We start from the raw sequence: 25982 nt of genomic DNA on the forward strand, positions 1-25982 counted from the left end.
TTGACTTCTGATCGACCTACTGCAAATACACCAGATCTCCACTCCGGCTCTGCTTCATTGCATGTTGACTTGGCATCTCACACTGGTTGTGTTTTCTGCTCCTGCAAAGCGCAGGACACCAGACGGTTGGAGTTGAGAGAATGAGGAGTCTTCGCACTTCCCAATCCATCAATGAGCATCTCCTCGTTCTTGCCTGAGCGATCCAACCTCCAACCTGTTGACCCCTGGTCTGGCTGTGCTTATTATGTTGGTCACTGGGTGTTTTCAGGTGGTTTCCATCCAAAACTTCGATCTGCTGGTGCAGGCAGGCAGCTGGACAGCAATGGAGCGGATCTCGTTTAAGTTGACACATTGATTTGAATGGAAACCTATTTGATCGGGTAGAGTGACAGAGCAGAGCTTGACCAGAGATGTTTCTGGTGTTTTTTAGCCATCACTTTATTTCCATCCTGAATGAAGAATGCAAAATAAAGGAGGTGCTTTTGGAACTACTCTTTGCCAGACCCCATCCCCCATAATCCACAATTTAAAACGAGATTATAAGCAGCAAAACTGGTTATTTCTGAATGCTATTTTCCATAACTGTGGTTGAGTCAAGCATAAATCTATCTACAACTAGTGGACAAGATCTTCTTTAGAGATCCATCCTTTTTTTTTTTCTGGAGAAAGTGTTACCCCACTATGAACACTTCTTAGAGCACCACTCTGTTTAGTGAGTATCACTAAACAGAAAGTCTGCTCAACTTCTGGGCACTGAACTAAACTACAAACTGAGTTTAGAGAGTATGGTTGTTGTCAAACAAATTTGCTACTAAGAAATACTTTGTGTCCTGAAAAAAAATTCTCTTAAACCAAAAAAGTAGTGTTAAAAAGATCTGCTCTCCAAAACAAACACACTTCTATAGAAAAGAGTGAGGTGTTTATGACAGGGACAACAGTCCTCATGGGAAATTGAGTCTTTATCCTGGAAAGACAAAACTGACATGCCTCTGAACTTTTTATTTCTTATTTTTATTATTATTTTTTAATTTCTTTTTGGGTGAAACATTGGATTATTAAACTTCTTCTACAAAACTTATTTGGGTTTGTAGCAGCATTGAGAATGAAGCTATCTTAGGCACGTCAGTCTTCACTGGAACAGCTCAAGACAACAGAAACAGAGCATATCCTCTGACAGTATGTCCATAAGAGGCCATAAGCCCAACAGGCTGGACATTTTTTTATTTATCTGTTTTTTATTTATGAAGGGGGTTGGGGGTGAGGGGGGGGTTAATTCTTGTACCTTTACTGAGCGTGTGGGACAGAGGACAGAGTGGAAAACTGGGAGGAGAAAGTGTATAAGGAGTATATCATTCAGCAAAGGCCTGCACAAATGAACCAAGAGCTACAGCCTCTGTTTGTGGGGCTATAGGTGCTGCTGTGTCCCTGTTTGCTACAGTACTGTATGATTCAGTTTATTTCTATGCTACAAAACTATAAACAAGAAATAACTTTGAAATTGCATGACATCTGAAGAACTTTCTGCCACCTAAGCTACATTGCTAAACTGCAGCCCTCACTCACTCTCCATGACCCTGAAAAACTGTCCCATGCCTTTGTCTCCTCCAGGCTAAATTACTGTAACAAACTTCTCATCAGGATCTTTTTCAACAGATCCCAGAAGATGCAAGACTCCCAAAACAGTTCAGCTGAAGAGAATGTATAAACATGAAAACATCACACCCATCCTGTAATCACTTCGGTGGCTTCTAGTTTCACTCTGGATTGAGTCTGAAATCTCCCTGATGACACATCATTGCAGTGCAAAGATCTGTTCCCCCTCACAGACCACCACAAGAAACTTCCATTGCCTCTATACCCAACTCTGCTGCAAAGTAGCCTCCCCATGGCCATGTGAGAGCACCACAGACCACTGAATCCTTTAAAGAGGGATAAAGTCCTCTCGCTTCCAACGGGCATTTCACGGTTTATCTGAGCTTCTGTGCTGTTTTCTAGTTGTACTGACTCTAAAACTTACTCCAATTTTTAATTCAGTCTCATTAGTTTGGGTTTTTTTTTAACTGCTTTGATGATTTATTTACTTATGTCCTTGCTAACCTTTTATTTTGTACTGCAATGTTTTGCCAAAGGTACTTTTTTTCTCCTTTAAACCCCTGCACTATGACCCTTGACCTGCTCCATGGTGACAAAGTTTTTATAGTTCAATTTGAATTTGCAAGGATAGAAATTTGGTTTGCATGCAATTTAACAGTCATACCTATTTCAAAAACATAATGCTGCAACACATTTACATAATCAGACTTTTCCCTTTACACAGTTGCCACAGCAAATCACTTGTTTGCAATTTGTGTCTTTAAATTGGATGCACTTCCTGTCACAACGCTCTCAGCTCTCTCTTCTTTGTCCGTTTCTTGTAATTTTTTTCGTCTCTCTTTCGTAATCTTTGTATTTGGAGTGGATCATCACTTTGTATGGCTCATTGTTGGTCATGGACACCAAACTTTTTGTGGCTTCAGCGATATTTTTACTACTTTTCTCCTGTGTTTGTCTGGAGATCCTACATGTAACCATGGCTTCATTGTTTACATGTGAAATTAGCTGTTAGCAGCCTGTAGCATGTCAATGCTAACTAGTGTAAGGCTTGATGGTTTCCCTCAAGGTGAGGAGGAGGAGGTGAGGACGACGTGCTGGTTCTCGGGTGTGCGCTGGGAGGTGACGACGTGGACCTGTCCTTCCATCCATTGTTATTGGGAACGTGGGATCTATCTCCAATAAGATGGACGAGCTAGCCGTGCTAGCCCAGCGGCAGAGGGGCTGCCGGAGGACAGAGTGGCATCATGATGTTCACTGACGTGGCTGACGGAGCTGACATCGGAGGAGCTTCGCCTGCTGTGAGCAGACAGGATCCAGGAGACAGAGACTGAACAGACTGCTGAAGAAGCTCAGTCCTGGACCCTGTGGAGGTGGAGGCTGGCTGAACTGGAGAATGATGGACAAGCTGTCATCAACTATTTTCTTATGGACCTTTTTGCACTTTCTATACACTTTCTTACTTTTGTTTTCTTAAATGCTGCTGTGACTCCTGAATTTCGCCTCGGGGATAAATAAAATATTTTCTATTCTATTCTATTCTATTTACCCAGGCTTGGGTCCAACACTAATGAGTACACTGGTTTGGAGCCCCCTAGTGGCTGGGTATGAACTGCACTTTACAGCAGAAGCTATTTGGATTTCCGTATCTTGCTCAAGGATACTTCGGCATATGACTAGGATCAAACCCAAACTTCCTGATTGAGAAAAAGCTGTGGTACACTGGATACTTTACCTATGTTTTATTTTGCTTTGGTTCAGGGTATTTTTTGTATCTCTTCTTCTCTGCAATGGAAGAAGCCTGATGATTCTTAAGTCAGAAAAGGTTTTAAAAAATGAGCACAAGTGTCTTATAATTGCTCTAATTAAACTCATATGTGAGAGCCTGGCAACTATTAACCACAGCAGATGACTCAGAGCTGAAGGAGTCGTTCAGATAGTGACACAGATGGACATGGAGCAGCATCGCAGCGTTCCGACTCTCCCGTTTACTTTCCTGCCAAAGCAGCCTCTGTTTGATTACACTGGCCCGTGAGTGGAGGGACAGACGGACGGAAGGAAGGATTGAAAGAAGGAAGAACGGATGGAGGGCAGGTCGTGGGAACAGACACTTGTGCCCAGGGGATGCACAAACACACACACACTCTCATACACACATGTTCTCTGTAATCCAGCCTGCACATGGAATATCAATTCTATTTATGAGTCTTCTATATTTGCAGTTCCCGACCCCTTTGTATGTGTGTGAGCGTGAGTGTGTGTGACTCTGAAGCTCAGTCGGTCTCTGGGAATCTCTGCAGACAAAAACACTCTCATATGTATCCCATGTGGGAACACAACAATCTGATGGTCAGTCCAATGGGAATCCCCTCCGAACAGAGGGAGCAGCTTTAGCCACGGCCTTCAAAGTAAAACTCAGGTTCAGGATCTTTATTGGTTCACTGCTGCTTCCTCTTACATCCTAATTCTGACAGATTCATGCACTTCATTTAAAGCTTACTCAACGGAGCGCTTCCATATCAAACATTACAAGGGCAAAACTTTCCAACTGTTGCGTTTGATTGCAGGGATGAAGTGTGGTGCAATGGTGAATTTAATGTAACAGTAGCCACCAAAGTAAAAAACCTCTGGAACAAACAAGTAATATTATTTCATTTCCTTTCCCTTCCTTTCTATTTTGTTTTGGTTTTTTATTTATTTTTATTTTCTTTCCTTTTTTCCCTACCTTCCTTTTGTACTTTTCCTCAACTTGTCTTTTCTGTCCTCTCCTCTTCTTTTCTCTTCATTCTGTGTTTTTCATCTGCTTCCTTTTCTTATAGTCTTGTCTTTCCTCTCCATTTATATTTTTTCTTTCCCTTTGTATCCCTTTTCATGTTTTGTCTTTCTGTAACTGTCCTTCCTTTTCCTTTTGTTTTTGTTTTCCTTCCCTGTCCTTTTCATCCAGTTCCCTTGCCTCTTCTCTCCTTCCCTTTCTTTTCTCCTTTTCATTCCTCATCTCTCCTTCCTTTCCTTTCCTGCTCATGATACTGTATTATACTTTTTTGTATCATATCATAACATACTGCATTGTATCTATGATCTTGTGTTGTTGTACCGTATTGTATTGAATATACTGAATTGGATTGTACTCTATCTTACAGCAGCATGTATTTTTCTATTGTTCTGTACTATAACATACAGAGTCTGTAGGTGTAAAAGCAACAACTTATTTTTTTGTATTTTTTGTGTTTATTTTTTTATGTTGTGGCCTTGTGCATTACGTTTGTATTTTATAACACTAAGTTGCACAACGTATGTTTCTTGCACTCCATGTATCCCACTGTCTCATAAAATAAACTGTATGAAGGTTGCTTGTTAAGGACAGTTCACCACATGTACTTGGCTGAAAATCTGTGAAAAGTCTCTAAATAAGATGACTAGAGCTAGCAGTAGGGATGGGTACCGAATTAGGTATTTTTATAGGTACCGACAGAAATTCTGTCAAAAGTACCCATAAAAATACCTAATTCGGTACATTCAATACGGTACCGATTCACATACAATCAAAAGCTACCATGTTTAGGTACCTAAATGCATCCTTGTGACTGTGAGGGAGTGGAAGAGTAGGTGATTTTCCATGCTGAACATGAACACAGCACTGCAAGGTTACATATTGAAGAATAAATATGTTAAATCGAAAAAGATATATACTTAATTATTTAAAAATAAAGAAAAATTTTACCGCATAAAAAAAAGTACAGAGAATCGGAATTGTTGAGTACCAGTAACGATTGCCCTGTACCGGGTATCGGTACTGTACTGTTTCAAATGTGAAAGGTACCCATCCCTAGGTAGCAGTCACTTTAGATGGTTTTCATATAGGTGTTGAAAAGAACCAAACAGAAGAAAGGGAGGCAGCTCCTCAATAATAAAAATATTATCAAGTATAAAGAAAGGTGACAAAAGATTTTTGGTTGCATTTTCCTAGTGTTAATGAAGACTGCACTGACAGTCTTTCAGGTAAGTGTTGAATACTGAGCATAATGTCTTAACCTGATGCTATGACAGACATCTATTGAACACTCCAGACAGCCATTTGTCAGCCATTGATTATGCATTTTATCTCTAGGCTCATTTCTATTCTTTATGGATGACTAGAACACAAAATCTTATAACTTGATATCTGAAAATATACTTTGCACACAATCATGATTTCAGTTGGAGAAAAAATAAAGTGATTCATAATTTGTAAAACTGTAATTTCTTCCTTAAATTTTCTATTTTCAGTGCAATTAAAATGCCTCTTGCTATTATCTGTTACCAAACAGTATATCCGTTGTATAAATTCTTGCATGTGTTAAGTTAACCATTCTTTGACAATATTGATTACACTTTTTATTCATTGTAACAATGTCTATTCTTCTTTTGTTTAAAAAGGCCTACTGGTCATTATCCTTGCTGCCTGCAAGCCAATCATCAGCCCCTCCTGGCCTATCCCCACCAATCAGAAGCAAACACTCTATCTTGACTGAATGCCTATAGACAGTATTGATCCACTGATGGATACTCATTATCCTCATCATTGACAAACACACACCCTCTGACAAATTGATAGATGCCACCCTGATGTAAAAACAAAGACATACACACCTCGTATGAACCGCCACCCTGACAAAGAAATAGACACACTTGCTAAGAGGAACAAACTCATACTTCAACTACAAAGAGGATACTTTTATGTAAATATCGAGGAAAAAGTGTCACAGGGGACATGGAAGAGCTTCACGTCAAAGAGAAGTTGCTCTAAGAGCTGAGAGCAGATGTTTTCATCCAGTGCTGCTTGAGAAGTTAGATGGCCATTGTGTTTCTCAAGGACACTCCTGCTCTCTATGACTGCTGATGGATTACCACCAGCTGTTGAACATGTCTGTGGCAGTATGAGCTCTGAAACAACTATTACAGATTTCTCCAGAGGATAGCGGGAGTGCATATTTTGTAAAGAATCCTTGGGTCATTATAGAAAGAATGGATGCATATATGATGCTCCTTCAAGTGCCCTTGCAACGGTAGACAACATGCAGCTGAATAAGGACACTGACTGTAAATTATGCAACTGTTATTATGTGATTTTTGAATACAGATGATATTGATTTCAGGAACACGAAGTCCTGTATCAGTTTCTGTTCTGTCCTTGAGTATTAATTTCAGGATGGATAACTCACTATTTGAAACCCTAGAGCTGATTCTTGAACACTGGAGATAAAATACTGCATCTAAATTAGCTTTGGCATTAGCAAAACTATTCTACAAGGACAAGAGTGGAAAAATTGTTAAGTGGTAGACTATAATATACATTAGCCAAGATTTAAGCATTCAAATTGAGCAATATAATTTGGTCTAGGTAATTTCTACAAAACAACCCTCTTTTAATTCGCAAATAATAAAATAGTTACAGATAAAACATGCTCATTAAATGAGTAAAACAAAAGGTTTTCTGTAGAAATAAGTCCCAAATATTTATTGAACTGTGCATAGAAGGCAATAAGTCTTTTTTTATGGGTATTGGCCCCACAGATAAACAGGTAAGTGTGTTGTGATGTTTTTTTCCGTATGTATTTCAAAATTTCAAGGTATATTTCTAAATAGTCTTGTGCCTTACTCATCAATTTCAGCCCATAACAGACTGAATGGTTGTGTTTTAACTGTCCCTTTAATGCCCCCTAGTGGATTTGGGTGGAAATAGATTTATTAAATTGGGACTGTCTCAGCATTTACTTAAGTAATCCACCTTGTCTTCATACCCCCTATGAAATAAAAGGGAAAAATAACACACAACTACACAGAGTAGCTTTTCAATCTCAAAGATGAAGAAATTTGCCAATCTGTCTAAATGTATCACTAAACACATAATCCAGGTATACAGACTTTTATACGTCCCTAAAAAATGGATGGGCACGAAAGACCTAAAAACTATCTCTGTGCACAAAACGGACAAAACAGACATTAAGTCAACAGTGGTTCTGCAAAAACGAGCTACACATATTATTAATAAGACTATTATGCTCATACTGATCTACTATTTATTAATTCTACTATTATGCAACTCAAGAATTATCCCGTTTGAAAATAAGGCAAATAATGTTCAAAGCAAATTTAATTTTGCTTCCACACCAAAAAAGTTCTCTAATCAGAAGATTTAATGTGATTGGAGAGGTTTTTATACTGCACTAAAAGGTATGAATTTCTGTTTGTTTGTTTGTTTGTTTTATTTTTTTGTGGTTAAATACAGTCCTTGGGTTAAACTTTGGAATGATTCTCATATAAACCTTTGGAGAGTTTGATTTTCTTATATTTATTAATTTATTTATTATAAATTTTTGCAAAGCTGTTTTTGAAGCTAGCTAGCAAATGCAAAGATATTTCATCTGATGATTTGCCTTGTTTACACTTTGAAAGCTGGTGGCTTAATTCAAATATTTTGTTAAAAAATGTAGAGGCTAGGTTTTTAGGTAGGGTCTGCAAGATTTTTCCTTACTTGTTACTTGTCATAAACACAGCATTCGAACTGGGCTCCTCCTCCTGGATCAGAGCCAGCGGCAGCGCACTCCCACTGCATCGGACTGTGGCTACTGAACACACTCGCTAGCTTATCGGCCACCTGCAGCATAAAAAAGTAATAATAAAATAAAATAAAAAATAGATACTTAAAAAAACATCACCTGTTGAGTTGATTATTCACGTGAGAGACACTCGAGAGCCCTGTACCACATTTGACAAGTTGGCACAAGCTAGACACATGTATTTGACACATACCTGGTTACCAGAAGACTAACTTGCGTTGCTCTTGGTCCAGTGTTGCTCTCCAAGTGCCAGAAAGTTTCTAAAAGTCCAGTCAAGCTTTACCTTCGTAAAGGAAAAAAAGCTTTATCTGTTTGCCGTGTTTTTTCACTTTGGCTGTGTCTTTATTCCCCGTGCTATGCCCACTGCTGTAGCTGTTGTGATTAGCTTACACTCGCGAAAATCAACCGCCAAGTTACTTCCGTTATTGGCGCGCTGTGATTGGCTAATGTAATTACGCTACTCTCCCCTAAGAAATGTCCCCATACAACCAAATCATCAACATACAGGCTGAGGAGGAAATTGAAGCAGGTACAGACACTGCACATGTACAGAGACCTGTAGAAACCATTTCTGTTAAGGTTGACATTTTGTTTTGTAAGGAAATCCTACAGACCCTATCTTAAAGTTTGTATTTTGCCTCTGCCTTTAAAGCTTCTGTCACCACTTAGTATGACTGTTGGCTTGTTGACATGTCTGTTCTGAATGTGACCAAATAATAGTACTACGGCCACTTCTATTTCAACATCCTAATCACAATTTCCGAATCGATTGATAAGCCTGACATCTCCTAGTCGGCAGAGCAACTACTCATGTCTGGTTGTTTACAATCTCTCCGGTTAAACATGGCCGCCAACAAACTCACTCGTGCCAGATAGAACTTGATAACTCATTTGTTTTTCAGATTTATAAATCCTAATCTACCGAACAAGGTTCCGCGGAGAAACTGTTATATTAATTTTCTTCAGCTGTCACTTTTGTTTTTCTCTCTCGCCCGTCTTTGTCTTGTTAGCCGCTGAAGCTAGGAAGCGAGCTAACTTCTCCATAGGGAACAATGACAGAGACTTCTGCAGGGAGCAGCGGTTGCCTCACCGCTAAAGGACTGGAGATAAGTCTTGCAGCCTTGAAAAGACAAGACCCATATATTAATACCATCGTGGATGTGGCGAGTCAAGTTGCCCTGTATACTTACAACAACCGGGAAAATGAGTGGGTAAGTCTGAACTTTGATATGCTAATGTAGCTTAGCTGCGTTTTTGTAGGCGCGCTTTGTGACGGGCACAGATTTCACACAAATCAAGTTATTGCACCTGCAATCCCCGCTACTCTTTTCTCCGTACACACTGTTCGGGCCAAATTTGTTCCCTGTCTGATGGGATTGATTTAAGTTCTACCACTGTGTTTCAATTTAAGGACTATGGTTGACTTAAGGGTATCTTAAAGTATGAAACTGTACGGGCCATGTTTGTGTGGATTTTTAATGGAACAGTGATGACAAAGTTGAATGGGGCTCGACACTGTCACCGTCTCTGTTCCCCCACATTTTTCCAGGTCTCTGCAGAGACAGACACCTGCTGGCATTTGGAGAGGCATGGGGCTATCTTGAAATAGTGAAATAGTACAACAACATGAGATTAATCATTCATGGTGCACAAAGTGAACAGAAATCATCCAGAGGGTGTCTTGATACAGACACAAGATCTGCATCTTAAATGTGCCAAATATAGTCTATAAAATAAAAAATTAGAATCAATTTGGGTTTGGTAGGGTGGTGCTGGGGATTCATTACATTATAAAGAGTCCTGAACTGCGTCCTGAAGTGACTGAAATCATGGCAGGAAGACTTGGTGCACAGCAAACCCCTGATCTTCAGAGATAAAGAGGGTGATCATGATCTAGAGGAGAATGTGTCAGAGCAGGAAGGCAATGAAGGAGAAAACTGACTACAGTAAACTTTCCTGCAATTGGCTTAAATGCAAACAGTTCATAATAGTGTCTAATAAGCATTTCTAATGTTTGTGTTCTAAATGTTGAATTACAGGACAGTGTTTCATGGGTTCATTAGTTAAACATTATTTATTCTGACAGTTACAGAAGTTCATGCTGTTATCAAGTTAAATAGAACATGTTTAAATCATTGCGGCTTAATGTTTTTTTATGTTTGAGATGTTTTATTCTCTAAATGAACTCTGCGCTCCAAAACATTGTTTAAGGATCAGTCACATATTTATTAAAGTGACCCAGGCTTTTGAAACATTCTTAAGACATTTAGATCTGTAGTTTATAATGTGGTATAGACACTTCCTGTGGGGTATTTCTTGGGTCAAAATGGACCCAAACCATAATGTAAAGGTAAAAAAAAGTATGAAGTGTGTGTATGATTGTTTTAGCAAGTGTTTTCTTTATTGTTTATGTTTTTCTTGTTTAAGTGATGAGTCTGACTCATATCACACAAGCACGGCGACATCTATGAATCCCTAAATTTAGGTAACAGGGTGTATCACCTTGTTCTTATATGTGTGTGTGTGTTTGTAGGAGAAGACCGAGGTGGAGGGCACCCTTTTTATCTACACAAGGTAACAACGTTTATGATCTCTGGTACCTTGGTTTTCCATGCCAAGTTTTTAAAAACCATTCTTTATAAAACTGTCTTTAAGAACTTTAATGTGCAAAGTTGAAACAAGCTTAAATCTGTGAGCTGTATTGCCGTTATATTTCTTGAGCATGTTTTAGTGTTGAGTGTATACTGTAATTAATAAACGTGGACATAACTTAATTAAAGTGTCTCTTACATCGTGATGTGACTGACTTGTTTCTATGATATACATTTCAGACTGGCGTCTCCCAAGCATGGTTTCACCATCATGAACAGACTCAGTATGGAGAACTTGACAGAGCCGATCACCAAAGACCTTGACTTCCAACTCCAGCACCCTTTTTTGCTCTACCGCAATGCTCGATGTAAGGACACATTCACACAGACACTCTTTGTAGTAATTGATACCTGACGTATTTTCAAGCAGTTGTTTACTTAAGACCTGCTTTGGGCTCTCTCACTTTGCTTAATATCAAGCCATGCCTTGAGGCATTTGTAGCTTACATTTTTTGCACATCTATTGAAAGTACCAGGAATAGTTGCAAACACTTAAAAGTATAAAGAAAACCTCTGTGTGTTTTAAAGACGGGGAACAATGTGTTACATTCATTTTAATACAGAGAGGCGCAAAAACAAATCTGAAAAAGACACAGAGAGAACCATTTCACCAGAAAGTGCTGTTTGAAAATGTCAAACTTTCTCTGTGATTAAGAAGCAAACTGTGACAAAAGAATGAAAAGAGAAGCCCTTTCGTTGCACACATGCCACTAAGCTACTGTACATGTAAAGAAAGTTGTTTATGCTTCAGCTCAGACTCCAAATGAGATGCATGTCTCTTCAAATTCGGAGACCTCAGGACCTGCGTGGTCTATCTTTATCCACAGGAAGGAAGTTAGATAAAAGATAAACAACTTGGCAGAGTGACCAAAGTGTGCAGCCGACTGTTCATGTGTGCTTGACACCATATAAGGAGCAGAGGTACAGAGGTGACTCTTTTCTACCAGCCTCTCTCTTTCTCTCTCTGGGACCTACATCTGGCTCGCACTAACACACACACAGACGCAGACAAACACACGTTGCAGAGTGTCCCTGTGGGAGAAGAGCCTGACAGCACCACAAAGCAGAGATTAGATACACCACATCAGTCACCGATAATACAAACACACACTCACTCAGGAATCGCTGACACACACAGACCCCCCACCCCCCCTCTCTTCTGTGTCATGGTCTCACAGCCTCCATCGGGCTAGAGTCAAGGTAATACTGGGTTTAGATTCCTTATGCCTGCCTTGATCTCTTTACTGTTAGACATCACTGCTCTTACTGACAGTTAGCTGCTATTAAACACCAAGAAGTGAGCTCTTAAAATGTTTTACACCAGGATTAACTGCACTGAAAACACTTTAAAGATTCTGTGGGATAGAAGAAGCCTCTGGATATGGTCAGTAATAATAGATATACTGCAAGCAGAAGGCTAACATTCACCTCTCTGAGAAGGAGAGACATTTCACTGCATGTACAGTCAGTAATTACCCTTCATCTTAATAATGTTCCCTCTGATAAAAAAGAAATATGTGCATTGGTTGCATAGCAAACCTGATGGTCACTGCTTCCAGATGCGTATACTGATGTAAGACAGCTTACGAGGCACCCAAAAAGGAGAAATACAGAAGGTTACACTCATACTGATTGTATCACCAGCTGCTGTAATTTACTGGCATTGATGCATCAAAGTACATTATTTATCCAGGAGTCATGTGGAATCTGTGGAAGTCTACTAAGTACAGCATGACAAAACCAAACCAAGCATTTACTTGGTAATATTTTTTTAATGTAGAAGTATCTTTTCCACAAAACTTCTTCAGTACAGGAACACATCTCAGACAAAAAACATGTTGTTGCTGTTTTTCTGACTAGCTTTTGATCTGCATGAACACGTAGGCTCCAGGCTGTGTGTAATGCTGCCAGTCCCACTGTGTCGCGACCCTTGCGAGCAGGGGTCGTGGAATCTTATCATTACACAAACATTTAGCTCTCAGCGCTGCCGTTACTTCCTGGAATGGTAGTTGGCACAAAGTGGCACCCAGGGCTAAAAATAAGCTTTGGAGATATACGACAGAAGAGGGCAAGATTCAGGGAGGAGAAATGTGGTCGGAGTGAGTCCTGATTGCTTACGCTGTGCAAAGATGATAGTAACTAAGGTTCTTACATTCCTTCCTTTAAGCAGCTGTAGTTCCAAACAGTAGCTGCCCCCTTTTCTGCATAAGAAGTCCACTAACTGTGCCTTTGACGGTGTGTTGTTTGGCTGTAGTTGGTCTGTACAAGGTCTTTACAGGATACTCGAACTGGTGCTGATTTCAGTGGCTGAATAATTTAACAAAAAATTAAGCTATTAAGGTTCATTACCAGTGAATTCTCAGCCTGTTAGCAAAAACTTAGTCATTCACCTGTCGTAATAGCTGATGAATAGCTCTTGAAAATTTAAAAAATTCTAAAAAGCAGCGTTTTTACATCAATGGAAGAAATTTTATTTCAGTATAGAACACCTCAACCGCCTTCCTGAGGTACCTGATGTGTCATCAGACAAAAGTAAGCTGCTTTCATTTTCACATAGAGTGTGGTATAGATCAGGGTTATTCCACTCTTTGTTAATTAAAACTCAGGATGTTTGATACCATTTTTTTTCAGTACGATTACTCCCTCTTGAATACTCACCGATACCTAGTACCGATACTAGTAATACTTTTGATGTATAAAATTTCAATTATCAGTGACAGATTATTTTGAAAATAGACAGCATAGTCACTCTGATATTAAGTCCAAAATAAAACACAAACAACTCTCTCTGATTTGTTTTCAATAAATTAACAAAAGTGCAAAGTAAAACTAACGACTGTCAGAGTTTTAGTGATTTTTTAAAAAAAACAAACTGAAGTGCAAAATAAAACAGTTAAACTGTTAACTCTCCCTGGATCATTCATATTGTAAACAGGACCTGAAGCAGGGATGTAGCGCTAACTACTGGTGAGGAGGACTTACTCGACGTATGATTTTTTTTTTTTTTTTTGCCTTGAGTATCGGCTGCTGGTATTGGCAGCCTTCCCTAGTACCGATACCTTGAAATAAGGCCAGTATCATAATACCCGTTACTGATACCAGTACTTGCATCAGGAAAATACCGCACCTTTTCATTAATCATTAGTTATTTTCCGTAAATGAGACACCTTATTGAGGGAATTTGCATGTGTCATATATTTGTGTATTTGAAATTGTGTGAAATATCATAGTTAATTCCATAAACATACTAATTTCACTCCAACATAAAATTGTAAATAATAGAACTGGGGGAAAAGTATATGATATGAATGCAGTGGTTTTCTTCATTTTTTCAAGGGTGTTCATCCATGTTTATCTTTTGGGCCTCCATCCCACTGATTTAATAACAGAAAGTGAGTAATCCCTATGTTTGAGCTTAATTTGAGATTTTTGCTTGTGGAAACAAGTTTATAAAAAGATACCAAACAAGGTCATTACAACAGCCATGCTTGCTTCATATTAACTTCATATTGTTTTATTCTACTGTTTCTCTAATACATACATTCAGTTTAATGATATATCAGATTTTTTCTTTTGTTTTTTAAATGTTAAAGGAAAAATCAGTGCTTGAATTACAGGCTGTAATGGTATAATGATGTAAATTCCCAAGGAGAGGAAAACTTCCCTAAGCCTGCATATGTCTGACTTTTAGTGCCACTGAGATCAAACTGTGATCTCAGTGTGAAGGTTTTACTATTGACCTTTTTATTATTTTATCAGCTGATTTAATAAAAATGCTTTGTCATGAATGCCAAACAACAGCTTCTATGGCTTATTTATGGATAGTCTATCTGTGATTTTAGATAGTTTTATACAGTCCTATTGTAAACCAGAAATCTGTCTAATAAAAACTATACCTCAGACCATGAAACCATTAAAAATAGAACAATGCCATTTTGGAAAATGGGATTTATGTTATTTTTTCGTACTCTCAATGGAGGATAGAATTGATGTATCTGTAATAAAAACACTACTTACGCTGCTCATATTTTATTACAGCTCTTGCTGATGTGAATTGGTGAATTGCACTGTAGCCCACAAGCCCAGCACAGTATTCTGGATCAGCCAAAGACTAGTAGACTTCTCTGCCTAGGAAGTGTTGTGCACATCAGATACACTCTTACCTCCTGGTTGTACGTATGTATATCCCAGGTCTCTCTCAGACACCAGTGATCCTTTAAATCTGACCTCTGGTTCCTCCTCCAGTCTCTCATGTTTGGGTTTCCTCTGAAACAGGCCTCTCAGCATGGCTCCGCAGGTCTGAAAGTCAAGTGGTGACTTTTCTAAGATCTCTGTAGGGCTCCAAACTGCTCCAATTGGACGCTGAACTGCTGCCACATAAATCCCTTATCTGGCAAAAAGATGTATTAAAGTAGAGCCTGAGGTGGTGTGATGATTCTTCTTTGAAGATTTTTCTTGTGCTGTTGCAGCAGATGTAGCAAAGCCTCTTTGGAAATGAGCTTTAGCAGGAAGAGCGCTGTTGAAACGTACCTGCGATCAACCCTGAGGGGGAGACTTAATTGTTGGACAATAGCTACGATGTTGTCTTAGATGAAAGTTTCTGTAACTGTAAATCTGAGTTCCTACTCCTCCTTTGATGCCATGAATTCCATTCCTACAAACAAAAGAAGTGATATTTATCCTCTGACAACAGTTATCCCAAGCATGCATGTGTGTTACTGTAAGAGCTGATCAGCACACCTAATCCATCTATGGTCCAGCTTCTGCTTGGAAATATCCTCGATATACTGTCCTCTAAATAGTCCCTGTAGTGCAGTTTGGGTCGCAGCCAAAACACTTACTGTGTCTTTAAATTACTTTTAAACCCTCTGAAAAATGCAATGTCGCCTTATGAGAACAAAGCCGTCTTATTTTGCCTTTTTCAGGAGTGAAGTCCCAGCAGAGTAGAGAGGAATTAAGCTAATGCTTCCCAAACTATGGGGGGAAAAAAGAAGGAAGTAATTATCCTCTGAAATTAAATATGAATCCAAGTCCAGCTGTAGTCCTGTCAGAGTGACTGCAGGTCGACAGCAGATGATCCCACGTGGTCCTGCGCTTGCTTTGGAAGGAGCTCCAGTCCTCGGTGACTCGTAACCTTCATTAACAAGGTTACAACGAACTTGTCCAATAACTCATTCAAACTGTAACTCTCAGGTTTGATTTACACTCTTCCTCCTCCTCCTCCTGAAGGTATCTGCCCATGAAACTTTGACCCAGCGTCACAGCCTCGTTCCTTTAGCCAGTATTTAACTGACTGAAGAGAGATCCTCTGTCCTGACTGCTGACTGGAACCCCACTCCCTCCAACATTCACCCTGATAGCTTAAACTTGTGCCTGCTTTTATCAGTGTCACTGGTCGTAGTACTCCCCCCACCCACTCTGCGTCTCTCCTCTCTGAAGGGTTTATATCACTCAGCTTTGTGCTTTTGGAGGGCGACAGCAGCATGAAACGTGTGAGAACCCATCACTTTCTCTTTGACTCAACATTTTTTTTGTTTTGCCGTCTTTCTTCCATTGACTCATCTCAGCTTCTGTTGTCTTGACAGCTTAACAGCTCTCCCCACCAGATCTCTTCCCCTTGATGGACACAGCGATAATCCCTCTCCCTCACACACCTCACTTCCTCTCATTTTCTACCTGTCTCCCTTATTTTTCCTCTTGATTTTCCAGCTCTCTGGCTTTGACCGCGTGCCTCTCTCCATTTCTGTCAAACTGTCTCATCCCCAGTGAACACTAAGTGGCTCTGGCCCCACCAGACAGGCTCCCACTGCAGTTACTTATTTGGTACTGGGGCTGATATTTTCCCAGGCTCAACTGAACTCAGTGTGTGTGTGTTTGTGAGTGCGCCTCTCCCTTTCTGCCTGTTGCCCTCATCTATACTGACCTCAGTGACTAGTCCAGCCCTTTTTGAAGCCAGCACTGTGTTTTGTGTATTTTTCTGCATGTCTGTCTTTGTGGGAAATGCGTGTTTGTCTTAAAGTAGACCCCCCTATTATTTCTCTTCACATTTCTTCTCCTTCACTTTCCTGTTATCTTTTTTTCTTATCTTAAACACTTCACCTCTTTTCCTTTTTGGATCAGTGTTATCTCTCTCAGATATCCACTTTAGACACACTGTGTTGAGGTGTGAGTTGATGTCACGCTGTCTTGATAAAGACTTGGTATCAAACCTCACAGTCTTTTTTTGTACATGTGCTTGCCAGAATAGTTCCCAGTCAGTGAATGTGGGTAAGGAGTGCTCACTCAGATTAGAGCTTTTCTAACCTTTTCAATCATTTTGAGTTTGTACAAGGTATAGATGTGTTATGTCATCATGTATACTGGTCCTGGTTCAGGTCCAGAAATATTTGTAAAAGAGAATAACAAACAGATATGGATAATAAATTCCTGAAGAAAAGATACTTTATTTAAAGTAGCAGCTGTTGATTATAAATTAATTGTTAAACATTTTGATGTTGAAAGAGGGGGTATTTTCCTTTTTTGTGTCTTTATTTTGTCCTTCTTGTGACCCTGTTTCAGCTTTACATGATTTACAGCTCATAAAAATCTTTTCTTTTCTACACTGGTGTTTTAGAAAACCCTGTACTCAGTTTCAGTCTAAAATTCTTTGTTTTAAATGCTGTCACTTTAAGGCTCTTCGCTTCACAAGCCCCCTTCTTTCTGATTGGCCAGCCTTCTGGAGGCCTGTTGGGGCAGAGCTTTGTGTTTGAGGCCATGCTACGCATCAAAAACCAGTCAGGAGATCCTTATATGATAACCTCATTTCAGCAAGTCTTGCGGAGATTTCATGAAGATCTTTCTCTAACAGACCATTTTGATTGGTTTACAGACAGATTCAGGGACTTCTACAGCATATGAATTGATAGCTGTTTGATAATCTGCACGTTTTGTATGAACATCCAGCATTTTTACTTTACATTCATTTTTTTAAATAGGAAAAAGCAGAGTACCCCCTCTTTAAGTTGTATTTTCTGAGGCGCTGGTTTGGCCTAGCAACTGAGGAGTGAGCCCCTTATACAGGGGCTACGGTCCTTGTTGTATCTGGAAATCCTTTGACTCCCTTCTGCTGCATGCTATGCTCACCACTGCACTGCCTTAGTAAGAGGAAATGTTGTTTCATTGTCAGTGTTGCTGAACATCATAAACCAGGCATGGGCAAACTACGGCCCACACAAACTTGAAAATGAATAAACTAATGTTTTATTTTCCCTGCAATTCTGATGTTTTCTATAAAGAGAGTTCACAATTAATATCAAAATATCACACAAACAATTTTGACACAATCTTTAATTATTTTTTGTTTTTCATTTTTAAAACCAGGACAGGAAAAACATGTTTTTCTGTAATTCTGTTATGGTTTTAAAACAGAAAAACAAAAAAACAAGTCTGTTTTTTGTTTTATTTTATTTTGTTTTGAAACAGAAAAACAAAAGAACAAGTCTGTTTTTTTGTTTTATTTTGTTTTGAAACAGAAAAACGAAAGAACAAACCATACGCGGATTAAAAATCCCATTATAATTCCATTCTCTCCTATTCTAATTTTAATTTCAAAACAAAATCAAACAGCGAAAATTAGACCGTTACTTGTTTTCTGATTTTTGATTTGAAAACAAAAAATTGAATAACAAGTCGTTATCCATTTCCCGATTTTGGATTCTAAAACAGATATGGAATGAACGAATGATACCCTGATAGTTACCAAAGCACTCCATCCATCTGCTCCTGGTCCGGCCCCTTTGTCAATTGTTAGAACCCATTGTGGCCAATGAATCAAAAAGTTTGCCCACCCCTGTCATAAACCAAACGTACCGACGTACGAAGGTGAAAATACAAGAGGGACTGTTATACGTTCTGATTCCTGAAACCTGTCCCTGGGGGAGTTTCTCTCTCGTGACTATGATTTATAATTGTTCAACATATTTACTGGTTGCATTCTGCTTTTAGGGACCAGTTTGGAAAGAGAAATGTGATTGATTGTGTCATTAAATGCAACCTACTTTCTGTTCGGTTACAAATAAGTGTGACTGTTAACTTTCCCCTCCTTTGTTGAACATGTTTATGTAACTAAAGAGACTCCTGGGACTTGTAATGGCTCCGGTAGCTTCTGCACCCATTGGGAAATGACTCAGTTTAAATCCAGTAGGTCTAATAATAAACGGTTTACTGGTCCAGTGGGACTGCACTGATGTCATACCAGAACGACAGCCTGTCTGTGCATCAATATGATTGTAAGAAACTCATTCTATTGTTTCATCTGATCCTCCTGGCTGGTACGTCATAAAATTAAACAGGCAGGTTTATTCGTTTTGAGGCTATTTTTTTAAACCATAGACTTGGGGATAACTGAACACAAGGATCACTTTGAGGAAATATGGATAAAAGATGACTGTTTTTTCCCTTTACTGACCTTTGTTTTCTCTCTTCCTCTCCTCGCAGTGGTTATTCATGGGATTTGGTTTTACGATAAGGAGGACTGTGAGCGTGTTGCCCAGAAGATGAAGATGTAAGCGCTATTAGTAAATCTACAAAACAAACAAAGCTAAAATAAGATTTGGTTTGCTACAAATTTCAGTCTCCACACAGCAGAGACATAAACATGTTCATGAATGGAAGCAAACAAGCGGTCAGAGTTTAAAAGCATCGTAAATTTTAATGTCCTTTTACTCTGACTCAATCACATTTAAGCATTTTGGGTTGAGGGGAAGTTGTGGTAGAAAGTTTGCTACTTTACTGTTCACTTTTAGGTCCTCTCTTTATCCCCACATGGACTCATTTGTGTGTTTTTGTGCAGTCTGACCCAGCAGGAGCAGGCCCTGGCTCAGTCTCAGGGTGGATGGCTGTCCCCAGGAGGAGGGCGAGGAGAAGCCGGAGGAGGAGGAGGAGGGAGTGAAGGGAAGGGAGTGGACATCATCAAGATGTTGACAAAAGCAAGGACAGAATTTGACAAGGTAGGAAATAGGTGGGAAAAGTTACACATGGATCACTCTGAGTTTATTTTTGTGTTCCAGACTTTATTTGATGATTCACATTCCTGATAGAATAAAATACAACAAAACAGAATAGAATAGAATAGAATAGAATAGAAAATACTTCATTTATCCACGAGGGGAAATTTAGGAGGAGTAACAGCAGCAATCAAGAAAACAAAAGTAAAGTGTATAGAAAGTGCAAAAATGTCCATAAGAAAATAGTTGATGACAGCTTGTCCATCATTGTCCAGTTCAGCCAGCCTCCACCTCCACAGGGTCCAGGACTGAGCTTCTTCAGCAGTCTGTTCAGTCTCTGTCTCCTGGATCCTGTCTGCTCACAGCAGGTGAAGTTCCTGCAATGTGGCATTCATGTCCAGTGTTAGCTCCATTAACTATGTGAATAGCATGATGCTACTCTGCCCTCTGGCATTCCCTCTGTCGCTAAGTTCGCACAGCTAGCTTGTCCATCTTATTGGAGATAGATCTTACGTTCCTCATAACAATGGATGGAAGGACAGGTCGATGTCGTCACTTCTTAGCTCACACCAAGAATCAGCACGTCATCCTCACCTCCTTCTCCTCACCTTGTGGGAAAACATCAGGCCTTGCACCGGTTAGCTTTGACATGCTACAGGCTGCTAACAGCTGATTTCACATGTAAACATACAACCAGACAAAGCAATAACCCACTCCAAATGCAAAGATGACGAAAAAGAGACGAAAATATAACAAGAAACGGACAAAAAAGAGAGAGCTGCTGCAACAGGCACACACATCGGGGCAGCGCCTAGCAACAAGAATTGATGCTGAGCAAAAGATCTGCCAACATTTTAAATATCTAACCTCTTAGATACACGTCATGTTTATGCCTAAGATTCTGATTCTGGGTCAGGTTTTCATCCGAAGCGTATCAGCTCCCTTTCTGCGATCAACTAAAAAAGTCATCACTCATGTCACTTCCTCTGATGGTTGCTGCTTATTTTGTGTTATTTCATTTATATTTCAATCATTTTTTCTTTTTCTCAGGGGCAGTCCACATCAGAGCCAAAGGAGATCAGTGGCAGCAGTATGCTTTGTGGAAACCCCAACCTCATCAAACCGATCCCTGTCAAACCCAACACTCAGGTAGAACAACAGCTGCCGTTACAAACAAACTACAAATAAGACCACCTCGTTTATTTAAAAGTTCTTCAGAACAATCTGCATCAGATTTAGACGTTCCCTCTACTTTTTTAAGTTTTACCGTTTCTGTTCTCTTTCTAGGACACCGAGGGCGCTGAACCCAAGCCTCTCTCTCTTGCCACTCTTTTTGGCACCAAACAGCAGCACAACCAGCCCCACAAAAAACCTCACCCGGTCTCTCCGTTTGCTGCCCCTGGAGCCGGGACAGGTTCACCCTCCAAAGCCACTCACCCACCTGTAGCCCGCGCTCTCAGCTATGAGGGGGCGCTGAACTCTGGGAGAGTTATCACCTCCAACGAAGGGACTGTGATCACACCTGAAGGCCCAGATCGAGGCGTCGGGGCTCTGATTACAGGACAAACAGTCGGAGGTGACAGTGGCATTGTTGCTGTGCAGCAGCAGCAGGATCAGCACCAGCATTGCCCGGCCATTCAGAAGCTCATCCAGGGACCCAGGGGAGTCGGAGTGGCGCTCCAAACCGTGCCCGAGTCCCCTGAAAACAGGCTCTTTGACAACGGGTTGCCTCTTGGGCATCACCATCACCATCTGATCCACCATCATCATCATCTTCCTCAGCAGCAGCTCCATCCTGACCCTATCAAGAGACTTTTCCAAACTCAGCCCGCTCCCCCACCCTCCTTCGCCTCCTTTACGACTGCTGCTCCACAGCCACGTTGCTCCCACCCTCCACCTCTACAGCAACAAAACCCTCATCTGTCTTCACAGCCTGTGGCGTGGTCTCATCTCCAGGAGCAACAAAGCAGGCAGCATTTTGTTAGCTTGAATAAACCTCTAGCAGAGGTGCAGCATGGCAGCCAGGGAGCAGGTGGGGCATTTTTCTATGCGCACTCTCATATATTTACAGATTATTAAAAGATTAAATCTTTAAGCATTAACCACATTTTAAAAAAACAAGTTACAGCTCTGTTTTGTTGCTTACCCAGGTTTGCTGCCAACTCAGGTGACCAATGACCAAGTCCTCCAACCTCCTCAAGGTAAGACTTTGGTTTGAAAGCTGCCGTACCAACACATTAGTTTAGGAAAGAAAGCAATCTGTGCATCCAGGTGGTCTGATACTCCACAGATCAGCTAAATTAAGTATTTTAGGCCTTTTTTGTTTGTTTTTGTCTGTTTTTGAATTGGCGTAGTGTATTTCTATAGCATGGGGGTCACTGGTTTCTGGACCAGCTAATTTTGGGCGTCACAAACTGAAACATCTGTAAAGGACAGCTTGATTAAAAGGGTTATGTACTCAGTGTTTTGGTTCTTGTGAAGAAAAACTGGTATTTTTTAAAATCTTGACAACCCTTGTAGGTTGTGTATTAAATGTATTGTAACTGTTTAATAGTTGTGCTATTGTTTTTGGATTTTTTTCTAATTGTTCAATCTCTGTTCTCCTGCTAGCTCTGTTTGCCCAGATGCCCGGCGTAGTGTCGCCCCATGAACTCCTCCAAAAGCTCCAACTGGTCCAGCAAGAGCAAAACTTGGTCTCCCATAATGCTCCTCGGCTCGGTCCTGGACTGGCCCCTCGGTTTCTGGCTCCCACTCAGAGTCAAGGCCCTGGCTCGATAGTGGCCCCGATTGTAAATCCAAGTGCAGCCACTGCCGGTCAAAATGCTTCATCCCAGTTTCAGGAGTGCAATTTAAACTCAGTGAGAAGCTCTTTTTGACTTATTGTTATTTTTGCCTCAAGTTTGAGTAAAACTTTATTGAAGAATATATAGACAACCTCCAATAACTGCCTTTTTTTTTCTTTTCTTTTTTTTTTTACAGGTCACCTTCCCTCAGAGGATACCAGCCACTGTGGCCCCCGTCCTGCTCCTGTCTCCCAGCGTGTTCACTCAGGCAAAGCCAAGCAGCGGGGTGTCAGCAGAAGCTTCCAGGGATTCCAGAGTTCTGTCCAAAAGCCAGCTTCAAGCTTCTCTTCTGCACCTGATCCAAGTAAGAGGAAACGACTCAAATGGCGTGACACTGGACACGTTGCTTTTGGTTTTGCATTGGAGTCTTGCTCACCCTGTTAGGATTATAATTTGCATAACCACCTGCTCACTATGTGTTATTTCTCTCATTATGTTACGCTTTTAAATTTTTACTTATTTATTTGTTCCATTAAAAAATGAATCAATAGTTTTAGCGCTTTCATTGCAACAGTACAATCCTGTCACAGTTTCATTTAAGTTTTTTGTTTTACTTACTCCCTGCTCTGTTGAACCTCCTTCTCCGCTCCTGCTTGTGTTTTACCCCCTGTCTTTCTCTTTCCTTGTCACTGGTCAGCCATTAACATTGAATACCAGATTTCATGTTCTTTAAGTAAATCATAAGTAATATTAAGTATATACCAGACTCATTTCTCTTTTTTTGACCAAACAGAATCCAGTGTTTTGTGAAACAGCCAGGTCATAAGGGCAAACAAACATGCATTCATGCAGGGCACTAATGTTTGCTTGTGTGTTTCAGACTGACAGCTCATTCCTGGACACCATCTACGAAACCTACATCAGCCGCTGTGTTAACGACTCCAGCACCAAGTTCTGATGACTCTCCACCCTCTCTGCTTGGTCTAAACCTACACCGTGTTTAAAGCAGGCTTCTCCTTACACTTGGCCTGGGTCCTGCTCTGACTATCACACATACTCCATGTGTCTCCTCTGCACTATCACCTCTCTCAACTTCATATCAACTCTCTGGATGCAACAGAATTAGTTTATGTTAAAAAAAAACCACAACAAAGCTCTTTGAAGCACAGATTATCGGCACAAATGTGGCAGAACCGTACTGTCCTGACCTCACCTGTTGTTAAAGGAAATGTAGCCTGTAACAGGTTCACTCTCAGTGAAGACAAATATGCAGCAGCCTTGCACTTCCGAGGTGTTGGACTTCAGTAGTCTGCAGCTTTCTTTTCACCAAGTGTAGCAATAATTTATTTAATTTTTTTGCCCCTTGAAGTCTGAACCAGTGATTTTATTCTACTCAACCTCCTGGTCTTCCTGGGCTAACAACCAGCACTGAGAAAAAACACTCAGACTTAACTCAGAAATTAGAGTGTCAAACATGTTAAACATGTTTTTTCTGTATATTTGGAAAATTAAGTAAGTTTTGATGTAAGTAGAATTTGATTCATGGATTTGAAATTCTTTTAAATTACAATTTTTCTCTCTGAAGACATTTCTTCTGGAAGTTAAGTCGCCACCCAGATTCTTTTTAAAGTTTTATCAAACAGACACCTCAACCTTTCTTCTCCTAGTTTAATTTTTCATCCTCTCAAGTTTATTATCAACCCAGAAAGACTTTAGAATGACACAGTATCCGTCAAACATGAAGGAAAGGAGAAGTACAGGAAATAGTTCCTCTGCACTACCTCACAGAGAGCTCATTCTGAGGTGGACTTTTTTTTTAGACAGTTACACAAACAGATGGAAAAGGAGAGATGAACCAGTCAGAATGGCTGTTTGCTCTTTTGTTATCACGCACAAAAGCTTTCTCTCTGCCAGAGCTATAACTTGAAATTTTATGATTGTCTCGACAACAGCTGGTGTATTAATTTGAAGTCTTGATAAAGAAATGACCACTTAAAATTTAAGCTAATATAACCATCAAAAGCTCTATTAATGTATAACTTATATTACTTCTTTGGAGTTTATGGGCCTGCTCAAACCAATACTTTAGAAGAAGATGTGTAAAAAATACTCCTGCACCATGTGTTGTGGGAGGTCGTCACCCATTTCAAGTGAAGTCAGACATGAAAGAAATGTTACATTGAGTCAGTCATTGGTTTTAGCTTTTGTTTAGCTTCTTTGCTAAACTCAGACTTCATAATATCTTGCAAAAAATACACAAATACAGACAACAGCAGCAACAAAAAGGAATTTGTACAAAGGATTCAAAGTTTGATGAGTTCTCAGCTCAACCTGAGTGCTACATTCTATCGAGAGTATAATTTTTTTCCTATTTTTATACTTAAGAAGCAAAGCGTATTGTTCTCATGGTACAAATAACCAGCATGTTATGTTCAGCAAAAATATCTGTTAGAATATCTACAGTTATACTGATTTTGATTTAACCACATTTTCAAACATCGCAGATAAAATACTATAAAGACATTGGAATTTTAAAAGAAGCATATTTACACTTTTCTTTATTTGTCACAGATGTTTTCTCTGAAATAAACTGGAATATATTTTAATTGGTTATTAAATGTTTTCAAACCTCATCTGCTGTTTTCTCTCTGCCAGTTTGTTGTTTTTATTGATCTGCATACTGAGCCGTATCAACGTCTTTATTATTTTACATTGATCCAGACCACAGGTAGGCAAGACTCGTTTCTTCAATGTCACAAAATCAATAATGTAACATAATGTCTACACTGATTAATCAACTGCTTTTCAAACACCCAGCAGTATTTAGTGACCGTGTCTTAGTGTCTCTATAGACTTAATGCAACACAAGCTTTTCCAATATTAAGTCACTAGCAGTGTTTGTCCCACTTAACTGAGAACACAGTATGAACCAATACAGCAGAGCTACTAAATACCTGTTACAGAAGCCTGTGCTGACTGTTGCTTTTTGTTTGGGTTCTTATCTTGACTACAGATTTTAATGCATATGGAAATAATAACTTTGTGTAACAAACTTGTCTTTGTTTTAGAAAAAAAGATATTTTGGGGCTTTTACAACCTTATATCTGGGGAGGATAGGACAACTGGAAACTAGGGGGGAGAGCGGGGGCAATAACGTGTGGACCTCTAGCTGGATGCAAACTCAGGCTGCACGTGATATGGGTGCACTGGCCACGCCAAGTGAACAAATTATAGAAGGCCACAGTGTACCTATTCATGGTTTTTGGATTGCATGTACAACATTGTGTAATGCTTCCTAAAACAGTGATTCTCAACTGGTGGGTCGCAACCCAAAAGTGGGTCATAGACTGTTTCCAGTTGGCTTTGGGCCTTTGC

General features: G+C 39.9%; 1 protein-coding gene across 1 annotated transcript; it reads left to right on the forward strand.

Annotated features, from left to right (window-relative positions):
* Window positions 1-8983: 8983 nt before the first annotated feature.
* On the forward strand, window positions 8984-25743 carry dcp1b (decapping mRNA 1B). The gene is made up of 11 exons (XM_074697817.1): window positions 8984-9400; window positions 10723-10763; window positions 11021-11148; window positions 19316-19382; window positions 19671-19827; window positions 20875-20973; window positions 21112-21856; window positions 21975-22025; window positions 22435-22682; window positions 22804-22971; window positions 23488-25743. The coding sequence occupies exons 1-11, from the start codon at window positions 9242-9244 to the stop codon at window positions 23563-23565; spliced, it is 1941 nt and encodes a 646-aa protein (XP_074553918.1). The 5' UTR covers window positions 8984-9241; the 3' UTR covers window positions 23566-25743.
* Window positions 25744-25982: the final 239 nt, after the last annotated feature.

Source organism: Halichoeres trimaculatus, unplaced genomic scaffold (assembly GCF_033239565.1).
Source record: "Halichoeres trimaculatus isolate MK-OKI-2021-1 unplaced genomic scaffold, fHalTri1.1 fHalTri1_scaffold_21, whole genome shotgun sequence".
Lineage (NCBI taxonomy): Eukaryota > Metazoa > Chordata > Actinopteri > Labriformes > Labridae > Halichoeres > Halichoeres trimaculatus.

What these genes read in the sequence shown, in the direction of transcription:
- dcp1b (XM_074697817.1), top strand. Translation starts at nt 9,242, where the DNA reads ATGACAGAGACTTCTGCAGGGAGCAGCGGTTGCCTCACCGCTAAAGGA. An exon ending in GCTCTACCGCAATGCTCGAT is followed by an intron (nt 11,149 to 19,315) that starts GTAAGGACACAT and finishes CTCTCCTCGCAG; the next exon opens with TGGTTATTCATGGGATTTGG. An exon ending in AGGAGTGCAATTTAAACTCA is followed by an intron (nt 22,683 to 22,803) that starts GTGAGAAGCTCT and finishes TTTTTTTTACAG; the next exon opens with GTCACCTTCCCTCAGAGGAT.